Source organism: Scatophagus argus, chromosome 21 (assembly GCF_020382885.2).
Source record: "Scatophagus argus isolate fScaArg1 chromosome 21, fScaArg1.pri, whole genome shotgun sequence".
NCBI lineage: Eukaryota > Metazoa > Chordata > Actinopteri > Scatophagidae > Scatophagus > Scatophagus argus.
The window spans coordinates 5,748,451-5,769,810 of record NC_058513.1 but is presented as its reverse complement, the minus strand read 5'-3'; the positions used below and the strand labels follow the sequence as shown (position 1 = coordinate 5,769,810).

At 41.3% G+C, this 21,360-nt stretch overlaps 1 protein-coding gene across 1 annotated transcript; it reads left to right on the top strand.

Annotated features, from left to right (window-relative positions):
• Positions 1-46: 46 nt before the first annotated feature.
• Positions 47-11,912, top strand: ubtd1b (ubiquitin domain containing 1b). The gene is made up of 4 exons (XM_046377415.1): positions 47-832; positions 6,894-7,121; positions 7,213-7,370; positions 8,008-11,912. Exons 1-4 carry the CDS (start codon positions 751-753, stop codon positions 8,263-8,265), a joined length of 726 nt encoding a protein of 241 aa, XP_046233371.1. The 5' UTR covers positions 47-750; the 3' UTR covers positions 8,266-11,912.
• Positions 11,913-21,360: the final 9,448 nt, after the last annotated feature.

Below are 21,360 nucleotides of genomic sequence, written 5' to 3'. Positions count from 1 at the left end.
CACCTGCCTGCGTGCTTTCGCGCAGGCGTAAAAAAGTTTGGTGGCGTTAGCTTTAACGCTAGTTACCTTTTACCAGCAGAAAAGGAAGTAGCGCCGGGGGGGAGTTAAAAGGAAAACAGTTTGCAGACAGCGTCAACCAGTTGAAGTGGTACACCGAGGTCTGCGGGGCAGTGTAATTATCCATTGCGTCTGTAAAAAACTCAGTGTAGGGGAAAATGATCGCAAGTGCGCCGAAGTTTGTGTTTCCTGATGTTGAGGTAGCTAGCTGGTTGGCCCTGTTAGCTTGTTAGCGATGAAGGTGCGTGCTGTTTGGACAGCCGTACATCAACATTTGTGACTGACCCAACTTAACAGGCAAGTTATCGTTGTTCGATAACGCTACATTTACAACTAAAAACTGTTTGGCAGATAAGGTGGTGGTATGCTGGTTTAGCTATCAAACTCTTATAACGTTAATGCGGGCCAGGCGCTTTGAATCTTGTGAGCTCGTGTTAAATACGATCAGTGCTGATACTTAAAGAGAGAAGACTCACATTGAGCCACGATCTTACAGGTATAGATCAACTCAACGCGACAAAACATCAGGCGCTCCCGTCTTTACCACTACGGATGCCCAATCAGGTCTATCAGGTTTGCAACGTTGGACCTGGGAGCAGTCCTCTTCGTCGGACGTAGTTCATCTTCCTTGCCCGTAATGGGCCCTCTGTTCAGCTAGGAGGACGTGTGGAAACGATCTACAGCCCTCCAACCATGGGAGGATGTGTGGGGAGATACTGGGATGGCTGGGAAGACACACAGAGCCGAGGCTCGTCCAGGAACGGTGGCCGAGGAGGTGAGACGACAGTGTGTGTTTGTAATTTCAAGACTGTTCTTGTTCTTGTTACACCAGCACTTACAGCTTCGCCTGATGTACTTTTATCATCGTTAAATGATTATGAAATCATAACGGTTTTGCCGTCCTTTGCCAGTTCAGTGTGTATTACCCAGTGTGTATTGTGCTTTGCCTATGGATAGCATTAGACATCTGATAACTGTCCAGATCCACTTAACCACATGAGTATGAACACTGACTTACACTTACCCTTTAAAAATGTATAGAAAAATGCACAAAAAAGTGGCTTAGAGACTCACTGTATCCAGGCATATTTGACTCCTGCATCAGACTCGGATGCATCTCAGGTGACTTCCTGTGATTGGGTTTCACCTTCTTGCTCACCTTTGCTGTCTGCGTGGAAACTTGCTACTGCTACGTGGGGACACTGTTCACTACATCAGTCTGGGTGATCTTGCTCTGTGCTCAGGTATTTATTTTCATTCACAGAAAACTTAATATCTTCTCTATACAAAACTGCCTATCAACGTGCTTGGACCAAAGCCTTCGCCTGTGTGGGTTAGTTGGATAGTGATCATTTTCTACCACTTAAATATCTGCTTTAATAAAGTACACAACAACAAATAAAGCAGGAGAACAATGAATGGTTTGCATTTTGGATGGGTAGTAAAAAAATGTATCTGATCTCACATGTCAAGGCAGATTCAGAGCCTGTATGTGTGTGCTGTGTGTAGCATTCAGGCAAACTCTGCTATTGGACCCACTCTCAGTGCTGATTACAGCAAAATTCACCTACACTACACCTACGTGTGCCTGACATTGCGCCAATAACAAGGCCAACAATTTTCTCACCCAGCAATTTCAAGCCTCACACTTAATCCCACAACGTTGCGCTTGTTGGGCCAACTGCTATCTTTAAAGTGGTGTTATGGTACCCTTGTGAACACCATATCACACTGCAGTTTTAAGGTGGAGTTAGCAACCAAGCAGGGGATTGTGGTTACTGTAAATGGCAACATGGAGGCGGTGGTAGCAGCGATTTCCAAAGCTGCTGATATGCCAGTTTACTCGCATCAGGGACGTACGTCCAGGTCCACTAGGTACTTATCTTCCCGGAGGAAACCATTCATCGACAGAAAAGCACTGGCAAACTGCCACATTTGTTCCTTTGCACTTGTGTTTGATAGTGACAGATAGAAGTTGGATTGCTGCTTCAGCACTTAGCAAGAGTGAATGTTATATTTACAGTCAGACTAAACCAAATGTCACAGGCACTGCATAGCTCAACTGGCAGACCCTCTGAATTTTTGCATAGTTTTGATCCCAGGCAACAATGTCAAATTTGATATTTAGCATGATATTTTTTAAATTTATGACTGGCTATGAAAATGTTTACTCTTTATTGAATGGTTACAGGCTTTAAGTACATACAGGAATGTTGTTGGAGACTCAAGTAGGGTGGGAAATGACCTCAAGAACCCTAAGGTCACTAAGTTGGTCAGTTCTACCACACACTCAAGCAGTCACAGTCATCATAGCCAGAGCAATAAAGTTCCCTTTATAGCAAATTGTTTATGAATCTTAAGTTTCTGTTATTTGGATGCAGGTTCTGTCCTCTTCATTTCTTCCATCTGTACTGACGGAAAGTTTTTCGGGCTTTCTTCAGCAGAAATTTTCTTCTGTTTACGTCACAAAGACAGGACATTTTTAAGGTTGACTCCAACTTTGTACATTAGTATCAGGGAAGTTAAATTAGAGTTTTTGACCTCTAGCTACATGGTCGTATTCCAAAATGAACATCTGATACAAGTTTTTACAAGCAAAATATGACCTTCAAAACAATGTGTCTTTCATGGTTACCCTCTAAAGTGGCCAATGGATTGACTATTTAAAGTTAAAGCCATCATAGCCAAGATTCCCCCAAACCTTGGCAGTGGCTCATGGTAATTTCCCTGCATGATTGGTATAAAGAGACACTCCCTACTACGCTGGGCTTCGATCAGAAAGGACAAGTCACATCATGTCCTGCCGCGTCATTGACTGGCCTCTCTGCTGGGACTCCAGTCTGCTCGACACGCCCTCGTACAGACAGACACACACATGAGGGGAAGAGCTCAAAGGCTCTTGTTGTATTACACGGTTTTTCACAATATGGGATTACTGATTTCACTTCTCACCAGCCAGTAAATATTTTGTCCTCATTTTGTTTGAGGGAAATAACTCAGTTTATTGTATTATAATGTGTAGCTTTTACCGGAGCCTCATTTCGCAAGAGGGATACAAAGCCTCATTTGCATCTCCAACACCAGAATATACTTCAGTAGAACACAACTCCATTTCTGCCTTGAGTTGTAGGCCTACCTGTAAAGAAAATAGCTGTCTTTGCATTCTTTGGTTTCCTTCATGCTGTTTTTAACATCACGTGGGTGCATCTTTTTTTAGCATATTTTTACCCTTTTTTTGGCAGTATTCAGTGAAAAGCATTAGGAAATATGTAGATGTACAACAAAGATCCTTGACTGATTCCAGACACAGGGCACTGCCTGGATGAAACCTTAAAATGATGGGCCTCCAATCTGTGGAGGTGTTCACTCGGCTCCAGAGGATAATTACAAGTCAGGCAGTCCCTGGTAGGGTTGCTGGTAAAAGGGTTTATTCTGTGAAATATTTTGTGCAGCCTGTGATTGAATCAGTTTCATTTGCTCCTGGTCTGATGAGAATATTTTCAAAAGTAGCATAATAGATGCTGAACAGGACTTTGTCAGTGGTTTTATCTGTATTTGCAGAGAACTGAACTCACCATTGTGTTCATAAGATAACAACTGTACCAATGAGCTCATGTGTATGTGTTTGACTGTATGTGGGAGTGTGTGTGCAGAGGAAATACACTCATACATGGATTCAGTGTGTGTCCGGTTAAAGAGACTCCCCTTCCCTTGTATCCGCTGTTGATCTTCTCCAGTGCTGTGTTTACTGATGTCTGCTTTTAAAGGGGAACAGAGAAAACATCCAACGCTTATTATTTCCCTCATGTCAGGGGAATATAAGGGGCTGTTAAATGTCTTTACAGGGCCAAAGCAATGTTACGTGTTGCGGCTGAACGTTTCCCACATGCAGCTAATCCCTTAACAGCCACCTGTGTCCTGACGTACAGCAGAGAGAAACTTTGTTTATGGTGCATTTCATTCACGCTCATAAATGCAACACACTCCACAATAACCTCGTCACAGTAAGGCACATGCTTTTATGAGGCCAGCTGGATGAAAACACCCTGATATTGCTTCATGTGTCAGCAATGCATTGCTTCACCTCTCTGTTTTTGTGTGAGTCAGATTTGATACAGCAGGGGCCATTTCTTCAAGCACTTAACTTTTGTTACTGCTTACATAGTTATTTCAGTGAAATGTAAAAACTTTTTTTACATTTTATTTCTAACCCCTTGTTTGTGCAGTGTTGTCTTAATACATCTGACACAATTTCATCGTCTTGGTGACAATGACAGTAAAGGCTGTCTTATCTCGTTTTTTTGGCAGCTGTTGCGGATTTTCTTTTGCAAAGAGTCCAGCTCATGTTTTACTTACTTCGAGAACACTCAAAAAATACTCAATTAAAGTTCACCTAAAGCAATAAGAGAGAGCTTTGCTGATTTGTGTTGCTTCTTAACTAATTCCCTTCTGATGGTTTTTGTCAAACTTCAAGTTTCACAAAAAGTCTTTTGCTGTCTAGCATGTCAGCTGTTCAGAAAACACCCTATGTAGATGTCATGTTGACTCAATGTGTCGCTAAGAGATAACCAGTCTGAGTTCAGTTGCGTCAGACCTACTCTTAGGAAAAGGAGTCATTAGTTGCTGCATCGGGAATCACAGGGTACCTCATAAAACAGCACTATGAAATAATTTTCTTTAATGATATCACAGGTGATACCGCATTTATTCACGTCACATATGTATATGTGAGAAAAGATAGAAAGAAAAAATGTGCTGTATAGGAAACCATGTGCACCAAACTGCATGTGGAATCACACAGTAAAATGAACAAGGGGGGAGTTATTTAAAGGAATGGTTTGAGCCATACCTTTTAAAGGCATTCCATTTCTTGCCCATGATTAAGTCAGAAGGTAGATACTACTCATGTGTTCACTAAATATGAAGCTGCAACCAGCAGCTGATTAGCTTCATTTGATTTTAGCATAAAGATTGGAGATATGGGTCATCAGTTACCCAAATGTCAAGACTGTAGCCTCTTTGATACTGGGTTTTTGAGGCTAATGCTGTTATACATTTAGGGAGAAAACAATTAAAAAACATTTGTAGGGTGGTGTGGTTGTTAGCACTGTTGCCTCAACAGCAAGAGGGTTCTAGGTTTGAGTCCCAGTCTGGGCCCTTCTGTACAAAGTTTGCATGTTCTCCCTGTGCCTGCATGGGTTTTCTCCGGGTACTCCGGCTTCCTCCCACAATTCCCCAAAACATGCACATTAGGTTAACTGGCTACTCTACATTGCTCCTAGGTGTGAGTGTGTGCATGTGTGGTCATCTGTCTTTGTGTGTCAGCCCTGCAATTGACTGGCGAAGAGTCCAGGGTGAACCCCATTTCTTGCCCATAGTCAGCTGGGACAGGCTCCAGCCCCCCCTCGACCCTGATAAAGCGGGTATGTTGATGGATGGATGGGTTCCTTTTTAGTTTTTTTTTTAATTCATTGTGACGAGATGCATACTGACTGAATCAACTTCTCGGTGCTATCTGGAGGACAGACTGTCTAATAGAGGCACTGTTTCTAAATGAGTTCAAATCAGCCAGCAAATACACTAATGCCAGCATATCAATGATAAGATGATATCTGGTCTGTTTATCAGTCCAGCTCTAGTGAAGACAGCTGCTATTAACTATCTGAATTAGTCTAGTCACTTGTTTAAAATTGAAAATAGCTACAAACTGGAAGCAAGTTGAACTGCCAGAAATCAGAACAGGTGTTCAGAGTTAAGATGAAATAAAATAATCACATCAAATCTGCCTCTGTGTTGCTACTATTGGTAATGAGGAAGCCCCTTTGCCTCACTGTGGGATTCACTCCGCTCCAAGTGTTAATCTTACACCACCACATGTCCTCCAAATTACTCCTTCTAAGTTGCCTGCACTATAAATAATTTGTTTGGAAGAAATGCAAGCTCTTGGATGTGTGCCGTCTCCTTTATGCTCATCTTCATTTTCCATCCCTCCATTCCTCAGTGACTGACTTCTGTGCCTGTCAGGCGTGTGGAAAAGCTTAGGCTTATTTAGAACCTGTTTGCTTTTCGACAACATAAATTGAAATATCTGACAGTTGGCAACATTTACTATTGTACCACAGGATTTCATTACAACACATTCTATTAATGTACTACTCACATTGGGAAGTGTTTCATCAGCTCTCGGACAATTGCTGGTATGATAAAACTGTGGCGTCTTTGGCAGGTAATCATAGTGAAAGCTGAGATGTTTACCTGCTGAATGGTGGTCATGGTGGTGTTAGTTCACTGTCCTGATGCTAGTTTATTATGTGCTTACATGTGATGCTCAGGCTCTCACTGATATGAGTGCCCTCCTGACCTAGGTGTGCTTTGTGTTAATATTGCATAGTGGGAAACACAGGTAAGGTTACAAGCCAAGACAGCCATAGGCCACAGATGCTTCATACATATTGCAAACTGTGAATGACCTAATTTTAGATTCGAATGTCGTAGTGGGCCAGAGTGGGATGTTGTGTCTCTGTGGCGTCTAGTGTTTCTTTCTGATGGTGTCTCTGTTCAAGAGAAGAAAGCACAGGATGTGAATGATATTGGAACGTATTCATTAATCAGAGCAAGTTTGTTCTTTCTTGGACTCTTATTGTGTCTCTTTTGATCAGTACATAGACCAGAAAGGTTCCGTCGTGTCAGCAAAGGCATTCAGTCTGCTCATGCTCAAAGAGTTTCCAGGCATCACTACTGTACCACGCTTGTTGTGCATTATTTCAAACCGAAAGAAATCACAAACCTTTTCACTGACTGTACCGATCCTCCCTTGCTTTACTCTCTGAACGCAGCACGTAACGAGCCCCTGAAGAAAGATCGTCCCAAGTGGAAGAGCGACTACCCGATGACAGAGGGCCAGCTAAGGAGCAAGCGAGACGAGTTCTGGGACACAGCGCCAGCCTTCGAGGGCCGCAAGGAGATCTGGGATGCCCTTAAAGCTGCAGCTGTGGCCCTGGAATGTAACGACCACGAGCTGGCTCAGGCCATAGTGGACGGAGCCAGCATCACGCTGCCACACGGTGAGGACAGTCCACACAAGAGAAAATTATTTTTTTCTATTAGTGCATTTACATGGCAGCTTGACCGGTGCTCCTCCACACCTGTCTTCAGGTACTCTCACAGAGTGTTACGACGAACTCGGGAACCGCTACCAGCTGCCCGTCTACTGTTTGGCTCCACCGGTGAACCTTATCTCAGAGCGCAGCGAAGAGGACCCCAGCGACAGCCCCGAACCCCCTGTAGCACCCAAGAAAGAATTCCAGCTCAAGGTGCCGTGACACTTTTTTGTTTTTTCATTTTGTTTGGAGTCAAGTGTCTCTGTATTAATCCACACACATCAAACAGCATGTATAAGTGAGTAACTGGAGTAATTGAATGTATTGCTGTGCAGTTTTTTGACATTCATGGTTCCTAGCAGATCAATCCTAACATTACTTACTGATCACCTGTCTTTTTTTTTTTTTTTTTTTTCACTTGTGCCACCATGAGGATTACATTTTTGGTTTTGAGTGAACGGCAACCAGAATTGGATGGTATTGAAATTCGGTACCTTTTCCAAAAATTTTTTTAATCAAAAACCTATGAAGCTAATCACATTGACATAAGTTTAACTAAGTCCTACCTGCTAAACGCTGATGTTAGCGTTTCTCTACACCTGATTAGTGGATAGTAACTTTATCACAGTCAATAACACAATATAAATATCGCATAGTTATATGTTATGTAAATATATCCCATGTTAATTTTATAAGAATACACATATTTAAGTATTTTATCATTTTGTGGTCATGACAGAAATCTCGGACATTTTACCATCTTGCTTTATCCTTGAAAGGTGCATTTTGCTTACATCTGTGTTTTTCACTTTCAGTCACAGTTAATTTTCACACTTCCTGTTCCCTGCAGGTACGGCTCTCCACAGGCAAGGACCTGCGCCTCAGCGCCAGCATGGCCGACACCATAGGGCAACTGAAGAAGCAGCTGCAGGCCCAGGATGACATTGATGCTGCCCACCAGCGTTGGTTCTTCTCCGGGAAGCTGCTCACGGACAAGACTCGGCTGCAAGATACTAAGATCCAGAAGGACTTTGTCATTCAGGTCATTGTCAACCCACAAGCCCTCCAAGCCCAACCCACCACCACCTCGTCACCTGCATCTGAATAATGAGGACACAGAGGATGGATGGAGGTGTGGTGCAGTGGGCAGTGAGGACAGAGGCACACACAAAAGGACCAGAGGTGGTTCATTGCTGCTGGATAACTGGTTAGCTTTTTGAGAACAGCTACTGTTGCTGAAATAAAATCAAACTGTGGAGATACAAAACTACTTAGGAGCAAAAACATGAGGGAGAAACTCAAAAGTGCTGCTTTTGTTCATCTATCATGTGTCATTGTATTTCCTGGGTCTGCTGGGTTGTTCTCCAAGTGAACCCAGTCTTTATGTCCCTGTGTCCTGTGGGACTCAACATGCTGGTGTGAGGGCTTTCAGTCACATGCAGAATATGCACATCATGCTGCACATGCAGACTCTGCCTCTGCTCTTGTATCAACACTAATGCTAACCAAGTGCCATTGGATGAAATGCAGAGGTGTTGTGTTGGTTCTGAAGAAGCACATGTCTGCGACGAGGCCCCCGGACTCTGCACTGCAGTCCTTTTCTCCTCCGCAGAAACAGGAGGGGCCGGCAGAGAATGACATACTGAACACCTTTTTTCTTTTCCTTTTTCCTTTCTCGTATTGAGGAAGTAATGTAAACTGAGCTTTTTTTGCACATTTGAAGATTATTACAATACTTTTGTGGTAGTTTGTGTGCCTTCTACAAGATGAAACAAAAAAGGGTTAAAGTCCTGAAAGATGCTAGTTTTATTGCTAGGCTAAGACTTCTGGATTTTATTTTTAGATTCAGGAACTCTTAGATCAATCCAAGCTGTAACTGCTGCCTTTTTTTAAAATGATCACATGAATCTTGCAGACAAAACCGTATGTGTGTGTGTGTGTGTGTGTGTGGCCCATATGATATGTTTCAATTTGATGTAGCTCACAGAGACAAGATTGTTTCTCCCCCCCTGTATAATTATTAGCTTTGCAGTCCACCACATCAGGCTATCTGGGGAAAGAAAATTCCCATGGTCTTTAAAGCTGCATTACTGACCACTTAAAGATGCCCAGACCACTATGGGGTGGCGACACAGCCCTGATGTACTTGGCTCAGATGCTTAGGGCTGTTTGTCATTTATCTCGCTACTTGATGAATGTAAATCCAATATTCACTCACCTTTTCAAGCTTGATGTGGTTCAGGAAATTCAAAGAAAAATATGTTGATGATGATGATGGACGTTGAACTTTCATCTGTGTACAGTTTATGTGAAATGGCTGCCTACAAATTACGTATGTGGGATTAGAATTTATGAGGAGTGGTGAACTGAAAACAGCTGAAGGCCGCAGAAAGCTGCAGACTCGGCTGTTGATGCTCAGTGGGCGTGGCAGTACTGACATCCTACAGGAGGTAGGAGTTTTAGTGTTAATATCAAACATCTTGCCTTAAGGGACACTCCACTCATTTAGACATGTACGTGACATGGTTCGTCCTACCCAGCCTGTGAAAACCATTCTGTCATCTATGGAACAGTGGGAACTTTATTGGGGCTAAGAAAGTTACCCTAATGACATTGTGGTAATGTCATCGATGTTATTTCACTGGAAACTAAAGGTGCTGAGCTTTAAAGGTATGGGCATTAGCAGTGAGCGAGGCTCTAACTTAAGACGCTCTCCTGATGCATTATGGAAATTTTTTATCTATCTCTCAAGTTTCTGGAAATAAAATACTAAATCATGGGAGTGTCCTTTAATCAGCTGTAAGTCACACCTGCTTGGATGAGTGATAGTGCTCACTTTTTTTTTCTTTTCTTCCTGACAAAACAAAGCAAATTAAACCATTTTTAGCTGTGTTATACTAACATACTGTTAGCACTGTACTACTGCATGGACATCAGACTTGTGTTTTGTCCGGAGGGCAAAAGGAGTGACACTGTTAGTAACAACTCTCCAAACATTTTGTGATTGTCTTCTGCTGGCTCACTTGAGCAGAAACATCAACAGCTTTTATGATTTTTAAACAGCTGCCGGATGAATTGGTAGAGCAGTACCAGCGTTTTGCCTTTGTATTAAAGTATAGCTGCAGTAACTCTGACTAATCATTGTTCATGCTCTGATGTTTGTCTCTCAATGGAAAAGAACATCCTGCTTTGTCACCAGCCGCAGCCGGTTTGTCGGCCACAAACAAGCTATCCTTGAATTTATGCTGGTGGCTTGTGGCTGTTAGGTCTGAAAGTCTGAGTGGTAGAAACGCTGTGGCTACATTCACACTGCGGCTTAAATTGCACTGTTTGGTTACATCCCATATCGCACGTGACAAATCAGAGAAATCCACAGTTCCCGTGGATCACATTGACATGTGATTTACTTTCATATTTAAGATTAAGTTTCGAATTTTAATTCTTGGACATTATAGGTTTAACTACATGGCAGCTTTTTTGAGGAGTGTGTTGGCATGCAAGGCAACATGACTCAATGGATGCAGTTGGAGGACTCTAGAGGAGGACTTCAGTTTATATGTACGGAAGCAATAAAATGCTGTTAAGACGAGTAACTGAATACTTTATTGTGATATTTAACCATTGCTCAATGCTTTTGTTAAATACCACTGAATTTATAGCACCGGGATGTTTCTGTTTGAAAGCAGTGGGAGGTGGAAGGAGGCCTGTGCTAGCGGGATGACTCGGAAATAAAAATATATATTTAATATTTGATGTATTTGAGTACTAGCATGTTAGCAGACCTGTAGACTCTTGTTAATCTGCAAAAAGACAAACTGAACAACTTGAATACTTTTTTGTGAAAATATTGGACCCTTTTTAACGATCAATTTGTGAACAGTATTGAATTTGCACAACTTGAGCCTACAAGACATTTCTTATAGATGAATTCAGACCGCGTGTATTCTGTCCCAGAGAGGAGATATGCAAAAATCCCACTGCACTGCCTCTTTGCATCGCTGTTACTCACAGGTCATGTTTGTGTCAGATTTGGGTTAATTCCCAAAACAGATAGTCAGGCAGTTCAGAGGTTAAGGCTCAAAACCTGCTTCTTGAATGTAGCTTGCATTGTTTGTGTGTCCTGGTAGAAATCTCAGAGTTCTGGATTTTCTGTTTTTGTCCAGCCTAACGGTCGTCTACAGCTTGATGAGCTTTGTTTTCATTCACCGCTCCTGTCACACAATTCTCAAGCAGTATGATCATGGAGGGAACCAAACTGAAACCATCAGTGTGAGGCCTTACTGAGCCACAGCTCACCACATCAAGAAAATGTTTTCTTTTAAATACGAATTTCTTTTCTCTCTCTCTCTTTTTCTTGGTTTCTCTTCTATCTATCCAGTTTCAGCTAATCACAGTCACACTTTGTTTTGGCTTTTCTTCTATCAAGGGTTCTCTTGGGGATATTTGTTAATCATTGTAAGCAAACTTGAATAAGCATTTTTCTCTGTATGTGCAATACAATAGACATAGACCTCATGTCATTGTTGTTTTGTCCTTCTGACTCTACAGATTTCATAGAGCATCAGCTATTAGTATTGTCAAAGACACGTCAGTGCAGGTACAAGCCTGCTATAATCTGATGTCTCTGTCAGTTGTTTCAAATGTTCATATTTGTCAATTTGAAAATGTATTCTAAGCTGTCGCCTTGACTGTTCAGATGGGCTGTCTTACCTTTTCACAGAGGAAATATCGAAACATTAAAAAATGCCTACACAACTCTCCTCTCCCAGTGTCCATTTAGCCGTCTGCCCTGCACATCTCACCTGTGAAGGTTAGCCTATCGTTGAGCCTCGCGGCGGAGAAAAGCTCTGCTGACAGCTTTATCGATAGCATCTCGCCCGTTCCAGCGTCCTTGCTTGAGCCATGTGTGGGTGTTTGTCTTCAAATTACTGACTTATCTGTCCTTGTGCTTGTCTTGATTTGTCAACACATTTTTTACTAACGAGCAGTGACAACTGCATCATGTCAAACCAAAAGGTACAACGTGTTACCGCAATGCAAAAGAGCTTGAGGAACTTCCACAAGTTGCAACCTTCACAGAACTCCAGGAGGAACCCCTTCACTGATTTTCGGGATGAGCGATTTTAGAATGTGATCGATCATGAAAGGGGCGCCTCGCTGGCTGGTAGATCTGTGCTACATGTACATACCAACAGAGCAATGTAGCCAACCAGACGGACAAATTACTTCATTGGGCTCCTCCTTGCATGAGGTATTATAAGTAATGCAGCGCAGTATGACTGATGATAAGCTGGTGCCATCAAATGAACTACCTTGATTGTCTAATGAAGTATTTTGTTTTAATGGTGCAAATAGAGAAGTTGTAGGCTATTCGAAGTCTTCTAAGTCTTCTGAGTCTACAAAGTATTTCAAAATGACAGGGGGAAAAAAGGACTGAGATTGTGGACTGTCAGTTTGACATTTGGTTTTGGACAGATCACCCACCCCTAATTGAGGGTTGTAGCAGTTACATAAACCAACCAACCAATTCAATATGAAGTATCACTCTGATTTAATGGGCTAAGCATACAAATGCATAATAATAATGTGCTATTCCCCTTTAAAATGCTGTGACATAATTGACATGTTTTTTCTTTAATCAGTACATGTATATTTGAAAGGTGGAAGTAAACTGGTTTATCTCCAAAACAATATCTGAAGCACCCAGCTAGACCTTCTCCGACACATTTATTGAGATGCAGTGCAGCGTGTGAAGGTCTCTCATGAAAAGGCAAGTTTTTCTACCTAGTAGATGGGTGGAGGGCAGCACGGTGGTGCAGTGGTTAGCACTGTCGCCTATAGCAAGAGGGTTCCAGGTTCGAATCCCGGTCTGGGCCCTTCTGTGTGGAGTTTGCATGTTCTCCCTGTGCCTGTGTGGGTTTTCTCCGGGTTCTCCGGCTTCCTCCCACAATACCAAAAACATGCACATTAGGTTAATTGGCTACTCTATATTGCTCCTAGGTGAGAGTGTGTGGTTGTCTGTCTTTGTGTGTTGGCCCTGCGATTGACTGGCGACCAGTCCAGGGTGTACCCCGCCCCTCGCCCGTAGTCAGCTGGGATAGGCTCCAGCTCCCCCGCGACCCTGACGGATAAGCGGTATAGAAAATGGATGGATGGATGGATGGATGGAGCTATGCTTATTGTGTGCTAAGGTCAGAGAAACTTCATTTGGGTGGTGGTAAAGCTCTGTGTACATGACTTATGAAAAGAACTTAAAGGTTACCGTGCTGGTTAGCATTTCTCATCTAAATTCTGACTCACTGTCAGACACAGACGTCTCCTTCTGCTTTTTCAACCTCCAGTTAACAGTAAATACAAAAGGAAAAACACAGTAGTAGGATTTAAGAAAGGTCTTCTGTTTCCTTTGGCTGTTATTCATTTGTCAACCTTTTCACGCCAAGGACATCTTACAGCACAGTGTTGATTACGCTTTGCAATGTGAGGCATTTGTAAGAGATATCAGTGTATGAATTAGGAAGCACCTGACACCTGGTTATTAAGCTGGTTATACAAGACATAATAGGCCAGGAGTGTTTCAACTTAAATTACCATTACCGTCCCAATTACCACCCCATACGGGAACTCATATTCCCATAAGGCCTTGCACTTAAATAAACCTTTCACATAAAAATAGCCATAAAGCAAGAAGAACCTCTCAACATGTCCTTAAAATTAGTTAAACCAAAAACAAATCAAGTGATCACATGGGCAGTTCCTGATGATGAATGACACCCACAATTTTTCTGGTCTTTTTTATTTATGTGCTGATTTAATTTTCAATCATGTTTTTAAACTATTGAATAAAATCTAGTATGAAACCAAGATTATCTTGTAATGATCCTTCTTCCTCCTTTAAATTAATGAATTAAGGCTGAAACAGCTTGAAGTGGCAAATGCTGACTTATTCTTCGGCCTCTCCATACAGGAGAGATACTAATTTTTACCACTAGATGGCGCTCCGGTTTTGTACAAATATTTATGTGAACTGAGGCTCGCAGGGCAGTGGCAAGTATGACATGGAACACACACAAAGTCTTGTTTGTTTCAGCCTCTAACAAACTCAGGCATGAATCACATCATTTGCTGCACGTGTGTTCATTGAAAGCAGGGTTGACCAATCTGAGAGGGTGAAAATATTGTTTTTCATAAAGACAAACTCACATCTTAAATACAGGCTTTAAAAAATGAATTACTCTAGGAGATTGCTTTTAAAGTTCCCAAAATGCCTTTTTTACCTCCTCAGAATAAGGGTGGGGACATAGTAGGTGAAATCAAAGGAGGCTTTATGGGGATATAAACTGTTTGAATGCAATAAGCTGTAGTCTGCACGTAAGTCGCTCAGTGACCCTCAACATTCATTCATTTTTCAGTTCTGTTGTCTTCAACTTAGCTCACATAACTGTGGTGAGCATCATTTTTTCCTTTCTGTTTATAACAGAAAAAAAACAGAACTGTGAAATCCATCACCTCCTGTCTTGGAGGCCTTTAAGGCTTCAGCTATGCTCAGGATTTTGTCATAGTAAATAGCCAACAGATGCACTTTTTTTACTCGTACTGTACAGTAAAAATACTGCCCATTATATTGTCATGGCTGCATTTGTTTCTAACATAATTTTCTAAGTACAGTGAGTGGGAATTTTTTAAGCAGTACAACTCTGTCTCTTTCTCTCTCCTAGTCTCTGCAAATACAGTAAACACAGGGTCTCCGGAGGGTTGTGGTGCACCAGGCCTGGAAAAAGCCCCTATTGACAGCGGAATTTCACAGGGAGCACTGTGTTTGTGGTCACTCGCCCAGTCAGCCTTATTCTAAACTCTGTTTCCCCCACTGACAGACCCAGCGTGTCGCTGACGCCACAGCAGAGACCTTGGAGGGATTGGACATAACACTGTCCCATGCTTGGCTGTTAATTTGACTTTGGCTCTCGGTCAATAGACTATGTTTCATGAAACTATATGTGTGTGTGTGTTTCCAGTTTTCTTGCCTCTTTTCTGTGTGCAGAAAAACCTCCTGAGTGGACACCATAAAGTTTTACACTAATCCTTCTCAATGAACTGCAAAGTCATGAATAAAATTTTAAGAGATCACTTTAAAATACAATTGCTCAAATGCACCAGCGGGTACAGTGAGGCTGAGGGCTGGCCTGTACGTAAAGTGTTCAGTTCAATTTCTCCTTATTTTCTTGTTTTCTGTATGCTGCCTTAAATCGTTTTGTTTTGGAACTTGCTGATTTGTGAGACAGATCCTATGGGCCCTTTTTTGTGAACTCCTCTGACACAGGCTAGCGGTGAAGAGCTATGCAAAGTAAACCTTACTTGTTTTGTACCTCCTAAAAAAGACAAACCAAGCTTGTCATACTGAATCACAAAGTAAAGCTACAACCACGCTGCACATTTGCCTAAATGACGTTGTGTTGTCAGTATGGTGACACGTCTGCCTCACAGGAAGAGGTGAATCAAAAGTAAGAGGAAAATTATAAAGGAAATTAAAGAAAGCTCAGCTTGCCAGCAAATCTTCTGCATTGCCACCCCCATTGGAAATAAGCACTGTATTCCCTTAAAAGCTGGAAGTTCCCAGTTTATAGGCTGTAATTACAATTTCTGTTGGTTACCGTTTAATGTCACTGAATATGACCTTGTTGAATATGAGCTTGTTGTACACAGCGATGACTTATTATAGTCTATGACACACGGATGCACTAACTTTGTCGCACAAGTGTGTCCGGCAGCAACAAATAACTGCAAATCGGAAACAATAAAGTACTGAGAAATTTTTACAGCTTGCAGTGAAATTTCCCCAGTAGAAGTAGCTGAATTTCCTACTTTCGAGAAACCCAGAGAAAAATACTGTAAGAACAATAGCTTTAGTTTATTGGGCATATTTTGGAGTGATGAAACACTCTTGTGTTTAAAGGGAGCTCTTTATTTTTCTCATTTTCTGCTTTTCCCCATGATTTTCCATCAACAATGATTTTCCAATTTTTTTTATTTTGTCTCATCAGATTGTTTTCTGTGAAGTCAATACTTTTACACAAACTAGATTTAATTTAATTACATTGTGATGGACAGCAAAAGAATAAAGTAGTTGTTCCACTGTTTCCAAGAGCAGTGGTAAACAGATTAGAACTGGAAAACTGAAGCTCTTCACCCTGGCCTGCTTTTGAACAAACCCACCACTATGTGTGCTCATCCCTTTTGGAGTAAGGGAGCTTGAAGTTAGTGAACCTACAATAATCTCCATGCTGATTTACAGGAACTGGAGGTCATTCATGAGTCATCAGGATGTTTATGAGAGGAGCGTGTGTGCTCTCAGTTGGATAAATACAGGGGATTGTTATGCAAAGCAGACTTTTATCCAGAATAACAGAGGACTCTTAACCAGAATAGATAAATAAGTAAAATCCTATCAGCACAGGGATGGCTGGGTGAGTGTTTGTTTGTGTGTGTGTGTGTGTGTGTTTGTTTTTGCAGCTATATGTGTGCCTGCAGGGCTAGTTATGGTGGCTTTAAAGCTAATCCCCAGACTCCCTGCTCTCGCTGAACTCTCATCCACTTACCTAATCGTCAACCAGCACACTAATACTACAGTCCGAGTCTGACTCATTTAATACCTCCTACCATAAAGTACAACGTTAAACCTGGTCACCCCATGGCCTGACAGACCACGTCACAGTGCCAGTGCAGGTTTCCAAGGCTTAGCATGATTAGAAGGTGTGTTGGGAAGGGGGGCCTTTTTGCCAGGTTAAATGTCTTGGGGTTAATATGAACCTCATATTTGTTATGGCAAAGAGCAGGGAACAAGTTTGAAACACTTTGTAATACTTCAGGTGAAATCATCAGGAGTCAAAACAAAATCATCAGCATTGTTATCATATTTGTTATAATGACGGTTGTAACAGCAAGAAATCCATTCATACAACAAAACCTTTGTTTTTGTTGATTCACAACAACTGATATTTAAGGTCTTTCAATGCTTCTAAGTCTGATTTCAATATGAAATGTCTGTTTGACACATTTAAATGCTGCCTTTTTGTATACATTTGCTGGTGGGCTGCATTAGCTCTTCATATCTGCAAACATGGCTGGAGTGTGATTTTCATTACTAAATTCAATTTGCCTAACTAACTGAACTACACTATAAAGACAGAAGCATTGGACTGCCTGACCTTTACACCAACAGGGGATGAATGACATTGCATTCTAAATACACAGACAGCTTTGCAGCTGTAACAGCTTCCACTCTTCTGGGAAGGCTTTCCACAACATTTTGGAGTGTTTCTGTGGGAATTTATGGCCATTCATGCAATAGAGCAACAATGGGGTCAGGCAGTGATGCTGGACAAAAAGGTTGTTGGCACGTTGGAAGCATAGCATTGTCCAAAATGTCTTGGTATGCTGACACATTAAGATTTCCCTTCACTGGAAGTAAGGGACCGAGCCCAACCCCTGAAAAACAGCCCATAACGAGGACTGTCTGGATACTTTTGTCTATATAATGTATCTAGCAACTGACAAATATAACATTAGCTTGTGAGTAATCGCTGTATCCTCTTTTGATTAAAGAGCAAAGGAAATGATGCTAAAATGGTTGGTATATCTGACCATTTGATCTAAATGCTGTTTAATTAAGTGTAAGCCCATACAATTATGTTTAACGAAAACAACAAAGTATACTTCAAAGTACAACACATTATGCTAATACAATTAGACTGGTTTGGGTAGGCTGAGCATCCCATTCACTCTACACTGCATAACCATACTACTAATTCCCTGTGTGTATAAAACAAAGCCATACCTACGAAGGTTCGATACTGTATTTAATCTTATTGTATGAGATGATACAGTGACATCTGTGGTATACGGTTCATTGCTATTAATTCCTCAACTTTTCATGGTGGTACCCATTTTAGTCATCACTAGATTAAAACTAGATATATTTACTAAGAGCTTAGAAAGGAATTTCCTTTCAGACTTATATAAAAAGCAAATAACTGGTCTGACCCAATCCAGTCCTCCAAAGGCCACATCTTCAAAGACCACATTCTGCTAACTTCACCTTAGTTTAAAGTTTCTGTGACAGGAGTGACTTTAATAAGAAAATTCTGCTGTGACACACATCAGGTGCCCCACATGGCTGAAGCTTCACAGCAGATGGAGCTAGTGCTGGATGTACTTTCAGATACATACACACACACAGGGACACATGCATGGACAGCTGCATGGGGACAGACATGTTTATTAACACTGAGACAGGCATCCAATTAACTGCACTCTGTGTAAAGGATCAGCACACTGACCAGACAACCGTTTTGTCTGCCTGAGCCAAGATGCCAACTCCATGTCTGAGTCCTACATTGGCCATGACCCCCCCCGCCGCAAATCTGGCCAAGTGTGCCAGCCAAACACACACACAGACAGACACACAAGCACTTCCTCCCCATGCAGGTGAAACACACTCATTAAATCCCCCAGAGCCAAAGTAACCATCTCCTCATTTCCAATCCCTGCCCTGTGGCCAATCAGGAGGCTCCTAAGCAGCTCTTTTCTAATCAGCAGACTGTCTCAAGGCTTTTACTGTACCAGACTGAAGCTTAGGAGAATCTCTCAGTGTTCCTCAGGGTATTAGATACTGATATGAACTAAATCAAAGGCAGATTTTCCCACAGTGGAGGTAAAAGGAGAGTTAGTAGTCACCTGGGGGTCAAAGAAATGTACCTCCAACTGGAAGGGCACAGGCATATACTTTGTAACTTTTGAAAGAACAAATACACAACATCTCTCACAAGAACAACAACAAATAGTTGCAAAATTCAATACAACCAGGAGGTCAGCTGCTACAGCTTTATTCGGTCTGGTATGACCAGCAGCTTTGGATGGCTAATGATAACTACTTACTCTCTGCCACAATGTTGCTGTATTTGTGACTTGAGAATTCTGGGAAATGAAGAGGAATTAATGTCCTGTGGTAACGTATGCTGTCTTTGCTTCCTCTTTTGTGATAAAACCACTGAAATGTTTTTCTGAGTCATGCAAAGCCAGTGACTGTATGTCATAAGAGTCAGGGTCCCCAACAGTAAAGCTGAAACATTATGATTGCCCCCTGGTGGCTGGCTCCGGTATAGGTCATAAACCCGTCTCCTTCCATGTTAAGAGATGGGACACAAACCACACAAACTAAAAGAAAAATGTACACATCAAATAAATGTTTTCCCAAAGATGGTTTCTGTAGTTTTAGGTAGTCCTATCAGACTGATATACTGCATGTTCAAGTGCTTATATTTCTGATGAATTTGGTTTTAACTAGTTATTTGATTCACACATGAGTTGGGCAGGTTCATGGGAGGGAACTTGATTTCACAGCTTCATTTTCACAGAGTCATAATGTCAGTGAACTGACACAGCAATGTTAATATTAGTTAACATTAATTATGATAAGCAACTCGTCAAACCACACCAAGTAAGACTGCAAAGCAGCAAAACTCTTTAGTATTTTGAACTATATATGTTATACATCTTAAATACAGCCAAATTGCTTCTATTTGTTTGAATCCCTTTTCATAATGTCCAGGAAGCCTCTCATTTCAATGTGGTCTGAAATGAAAACATCATGCAGAGAACAGAAACATGCTCAAAGAAGCAATCCATCACATTTAACATCAAGTCTGGTTTTCTTTTCAAAAATGTTACATTATTATTAAATGGTAAGGCAGATGCAAGTATGGAAAGAATTCCAGAATGGTGCATTTGTGTGCTGGGAGGAAACTGCAATTGAGACTGAATGTTGAGTTTGCTTCCAAGCAGCAATCTTTTTAATGTAAGAATTTACCAAACCAAAATTATTACTTTTGTTTTTGTTGTCTGGGTTTGATTTCCTGACACTATAGCTTGAGCATATAAAGCTGTATGATAGCTCATACCATGGATGTTGGAGCTTTATATCAGAAAAGTGAGAACAAAACAAAACAAAATTAATACCTAATACCTCATTAAAATCCCAATGAAAAGAAATCCCAGTCAGATAGTTCATAAGCAGCCTAGCAGTAAGTACAAACTTTGATTTATCTGTGTTTCCTTTTATCCTTTCTTATTTTGTGTTGTGCTCTTTTATAATCACACTGAGGCACTTTGTAATTCTGCTTTATAAAAGTACCATCTAAATAAAGTTTTTTATTGTGGTGGAATGACAAGGATAAATGGTTACTCATGTCATCCTGTCCTCCATGTCAGTGAACCAGACGGTGATGACTGCAGTTATTTTCTTCTTCACATAAATCAGTTGGTTGTGACAAAAGAGGTGAAGCTACATTCTCAATTGAAAGACACACACACATACACAAGCACACACACTCTTAATATAGCAGTAATTACTGCTGGCCTACATAATGCTCAATCCAAACCGCATGACATGGCAGGATAGTGGGAAAAATGACAATTTATGTCACTAGATTTTGTCCTATCAGGTTTCACAGCTGTTTATTTTTGTTCTGTGGTTGGTGATCACATCTGCAGCTTTTAGGGAAAATTCATACTCATGAAGTTTGATTCACATTGTGTTTCTCAGTCATGCAAAGTTGTGACAGTTTTACTCAAAGTACAATAGAGTTTTAGTGAGACTAAGGACTTGTAACTGGCTTGCCTGAAATCTAAGAATGTAGTAAAACTTAACCGAGTCCGGAAAGCTGCTTGAGCATTTGATATGGCTTTCCATAACTGAGGCGTCTTGCTGTGATTGTTCTAGGATTTTTTGTGGATCTTGAGCCAGTGTGTTTCTACGTTTCTAGTGTTTTACACAGAATTAGTTCTTGTGAAGACACAGCAGATAGTTTAAGACTGTCAGTTTAAGATCCACGACTGAGCGGCAGTTGTATATATATATTGCATTACTCTGGGACAGTTTGACATTTTGGAAAATCCACTCTTTTTCACTTTCTTGCCAAGAGTTAGACGAGAAGATTGATATCACTGTTTTGGCTGTATCTTAAATATTAAGCCACAGGTGGTGGCTATTTAGCTTAACTAAGCTTAAATGGTAGAGCCTCACATTTGGAATGTTTGCAGGTGGCCTTGCAGCCTCAGGGCAATGACAAGACTCTGGGAAGTCACTATCTCACCAAGATATAGTCTGGCGCACAATCCCAGAGAAAACATAGCATGGTCTATTTACAGC

Bases quoted from the DNA above. Each gene is read 5' to 3' on its own strand.
- ubtd1b (XM_046377415.1), top strand. From the start codon at position 751: ATGGGAGGATGTGTGGGGAGATACTGGGATGGCTGGGAAGACACACAG. The intron at 833-6,893 runs GTGAGACGACAG...CTCTGAACGCAG, and splicing joins CAGGAACGGTGGCCGAGGAG to CACGTAACGAGCCCCTGAAG. The intron at 7,371-8,007 runs GTGCCGTGACAC...TGTTCCCTGCAG, and splicing joins AGAAAGAATTCCAGCTCAAG to GTACGGCTCTCCACAGGCAA.